The sequence below is a fragment of the Orycteropus afer genome, unplaced genomic scaffold (assembly GCF_000298275.1).
Source record: "Orycteropus afer afer isolate SDZICR_OR568_19922 unplaced genomic scaffold, OryAfe1.0 scaffold00032, whole genome shotgun sequence".
Lineage (NCBI taxonomy): Eukaryota > Metazoa > Chordata > Mammalia > Tubulidentata > Orycteropodidae > Orycteropus > Orycteropus afer.
The window spans coordinates 7,505,069-7,509,254 of NW_006921619.1; the positions used below are offsets into that span (position 1 = coordinate 7,505,069).

Consider the following 4,186-nt stretch of genomic DNA (forward strand, 5'->3'; position numbering starts at 1 on the left):
TTTTTTTTTTGTCATTTGAGAATATATTACCTCACCTTAAATGCCAAGTTGTATTTTTTTGTTTCCATATAAAAATAATATTTCTGAAAAGTTTTTGAGAGAAAATTGATAAAGATCTTTCTATTTTAGATGAACAAGTTGTTATGGGCAACAAGCTTCTTGTATATATTAGGTAAGAGATTTTATTTATCTGTCTGTGTGTATGTTCTTCCCATATGTTTTCTCTATATTCTTAGAGGTATTATCATCTTGTTTGTACAGTGCTTTTCATTTTTCAAAATACTTTTACGTAGAGCAGTAGTTCTCAGCTGGGGGTAATTTTGCACCACCTGAGTGCACACGGTTAAGTGCTTGACTATTAACCAAAAGATTGGTGGTTTGAACCCACCCAGAGGTGCTTCAGAAGACAGGCCTGGCAATCTGTTTCCAAGAGTCACAGATTTGAAAATGTTATGGAGTGCAATTCACTCTGTACACATGGGTTTTCCATGAGTCAGAATTGACTCAGCAGCAACTGATTGGTTTTTGGTTTGGGGATGTTTCTGGTTGTAACAATTCGGGGTGGGGGATGCTACTAACATCTGGTGGGTAGAGGTCAGCTTTGTTGTTAAGCATCCTACAGTGCAGAGGACAGCTCCCCACAACAAAGAATTATCCCAATGTCAGTGGTCCTGAGGTTGAGAAACTATCATGTATAATATTTTACTCTTACTACCGGAACACTGGGGGTTCAAACCCACCAGCCACTCCTTGGAAGGAGGTTGGGCAATCCTACTTCTGTAGTGATACTGCCTCGGAAACCCAAAGAGGGGTCGCTATGAGTTGGGGCTGACTTGACGGTACATAACAACAACAACAACAACTGACAACTTTGGTGGAATATGTGTTGTCTCCGTTTTACATACAAGGGGAAGAAATAGGCTTAAATCTTGATGAAGTTAGTGGCAGAGGTAAAATGGAGTACTTATCTTCTGATTCCCGTAGCTGAGTTTTTTCTAGTAGATTGTGTAGACTCAGAATTGAGTCCTGATAGCACTTTTTAGATAAATAGCTAACTGGTTGGCAGCAGGCTGGCTGACAGGAAGATGGCAGAACTGAACAGAGCATCATTTTACCTCCTATATAGAGTCAGAGTTAACTTCAAGCTCTATTTTACACTTTTTACATAGATTGTTTGGTGTAGAAGAGTATACGCAGTAGCATTTTCATTTTATTATCTATAGGAGTCCTGCTTAAGTGCTTGGCTGCTTACTGAAAGGTTGTTGGTTCGAATCCACCAGCCACTCTGTGGGAGAAAGTTGAGGCGGTCTGCTTCATTAAAGATTACAGTCTTGGAAACCCTATGAGGGCAGTTCTACTCTGTCTTGTAGAGTTGCTGAGAGATGGACTTCACTTGATGGCAACAGGTTTAGTTTTTTAATCTATGCTTTAAACTCCTTAGAATATGCTTGTATCCACCTGTCTCTACTCTAACAATGAAAATGATTGACTAGTTCAAAAAGGTTTAAAATCTCCCTTACCCCATAGATAGAAAAAACAAAACATATTGAGAAGACGTTTCTAATTCAGCTCTCAAATGGCTAATGATTTGCTTTCAACCCAAGGCAAAGCATTAGCCGTTCTCTGATTTGGAGGCAAAACTATGGAGTATATTTCTTGTCAGATTTTACTCTCCCTGAAGGCTTTCCTGTTGCAGATCTTTTCCCGTTTATTCGCCTAGCTCATTTTCCATCTCTGGTCATCATTCTTAGAACCACTGGGTTAAAAGTCTCTGAGAACATCAGGTTATTAGCAAGTAAACCATAATTTAATGGCATCACTAGATTCTATCTAAATGGTAGGTTTGGGACCTTTAGATAATCTTTCCCATGCCTCCTTGCCCCTTTAGCAGCTTGGTTTTTTCTTAGGAAAAATAAGATGAAAGCCCTTACTCAGTCATTGTTGTTGTTGTTATTTGCCATCGAGTCGGCCCCGACTCATAGCGACCCCTCCTTGGGTTTCCGAGGCAGTATCACTACGGAAGTAGGAATGCCCAACCTTCCTTCCAAGGAGGCTGGTGGGTTTGAACTGCCAGCCTTCTGGTTAGCAGTCAAGTGCCTTAGGCACTATGCTACCAGAGCTCCTTACTCAGTCATAGGATGTCTTATTTCACCATCATCCCTGTCACCCATGTATTCTGAACCTGGTATCATCTTAATGATTTTGGACCTCTCCTAACTGACAAAAACTGAGTTTGGTTAAGAATCAAACTGGTATGGAGGGTTTGAGAAACAATGTGTTATTGGGAGTTAGCACTTTACAAATCACAAAGTATCTGTTCTCATTATTTTTTTTCTAGCTGTTGCTTAGCAGGTCGTGCCTATCCCCTTGGTGACATCCCTGAAGATCTTGTTCCTTTGGTTAAAAACCAGGTCGGTACTATTTTTGCTGTTGTCTCTTGTTAAGGAGCTTTGGTGGCGCAGTGGTTAAGTGCTTGGCTGCTAACTGAAAGGTCAGTGGTTGGAATCCACCCACCATTCCATGGGAGAAAAGACCTGGCGAACTGCTCCCGTAAAGATTTCAGCCTAGGAAACCCTATGGGGCGGTTCTACCCTGTCATATAGGATCATTGAGTGGAAATGAACTTAATGGAACACAGCAACAACTTACTTCTTATTAAGATGCACTAAAAACATATTCTAGTTGAGGATTACACATGGTTTAGGAGCTATAGGCTAATATAGGAGAGAGCCTACATACCACTATCACTAAGTCAGTAATTATAACAGAGACAAGTTTTCAGAGCATATAACATAGTGGCAATTTAAAGTGAATTCAGTCTGCCTTTATTTAATCCCCGTGGGAATCTTTGCTTCAGCGAAAGACTTTGTAGGGTAAAACTGAAAAAGGGAAATAACCATCTTTTTCTTTTTTTTAAAACTTGTAGGTTTTTGAATTTCTAATTCGTCTGCATTCAGCAGAAGCTTCCCCAGAGGAAGAAATCTATCCCTATGTTCGGACTTTGCTACATTTTGACACAAGAGAATTTCTAAATGTTTTGGCACTGGTAAGAAATAGTATGAGTTTAAGGTATTTTCAAAGGAGGCAGGGTGATACTTTTTTTTTTCTTTAATAGAAAGACAGAAAAATAATAATTCTTATACAAGTACAATCCTTATGCCCCAGCAGTCAACTTTTTAATGTTTAGTTTTGTTGTCCTATGTATATTTTCTCTGTGGTTCTTAATATCTATCCCTCCTAACCCTAGTCTCTCAAGCACCATCATTGAAAGGTTAAAGAAAGCAGGGTTGGATGTTATGTAACCCTGATTGCATAAATTATATTCCCTGGCATACTAAATGTGGAAGATGAGCCTGAGGAGATGTGGTGGTAATAAATGGAAATAACTGGTACTGAAAGAGAACGCAAAACATTCCTGCTTTAAAAACACCCTTATGCATGTTTAGAGTAAGCTTCAGGGATCCAGGTGAGGAGGGAGAACTCAGGCATACCCAAAGAAGCAGGGTGAGAGAGCAGGAGAAAGGGGATTAAAAGGCTCAGGAACCAGGAAGAGGAGCAGTCAGCTGCAGGGGTCCAGGTGAGGAGAGACAAAGCAGCAGGACGGGAGAGTGGGAGAAAGGGGATTAAAAGCCAGGAACCTGGACAGAGGAGCAATCAGCCGCAGGTATCTAGGTGAGGAGAGAGAATCCAGGCACGCCCAAAGCAGCAGGATGGGAGAGTGGGAGAAAGGGGATTAAAAGCCAGGAACTTGGACAGAGGAGCAGTCAGCTGCAGGGAGCCAGGTGAGGAGACGGAACTCAGGCACACCCAAAGCAGCAGGGTGGGATAGCAGGAGAAAGGGGGTTAAAAGGCCCAGGAACCTGGACAGAGGAGGAGTCAGCTGCAGGGATACAGGGAAGGGTGGTACAACAGGTTTTCAACAGGGAGACAAACTTGTCTGTCGGTTTGTCCTGCTGTGGTGACTTACTGATGTGAGTTTTGAGGCTGAGACACTGGTGTTTCAAACCCAGAGGGATGCACATGGTGCACAGGTATCAGCCCAGCTTACAGACTGAGTCAGACTAGAAAGAAGGAAGAAAGAAGAAGCTGTCCACTTCTCAAAGAATTGGCCAGGGAAAACCTTATGAGTAGCAAAGAAACACTGTTTGATACATTACTGCGCAACTTTATAAATAGTCCGGTTAGG

General features: G+C 41.6%; 1 protein-coding gene across 1 annotated transcript in view; it reads left to right on the plus strand.

The window, feature by feature from the left end:
* VPS8 (VPS8 subunit of CORVET complex) overlaps nucleotides 1-4,186 on the plus strand; it is a 439,537-nt gene that overhangs the window by 185,066 nt on the left and 250,285 nt on the right. The window contains exons 22-24 of the mRNA XM_007936030.1: nucleotides 130-172; nucleotides 2,339-2,411; nucleotides 2,927-3,046. Coding sequence (XP_007934221.1) covers nucleotides 130-172; nucleotides 2,339-2,411; nucleotides 2,927-3,046 — 236 coding nt within the window. The remainder of the gene's footprint in view (nucleotides 1-129; nucleotides 173-2,338; nucleotides 2,412-2,926; nucleotides 3,047-4,186) is intronic.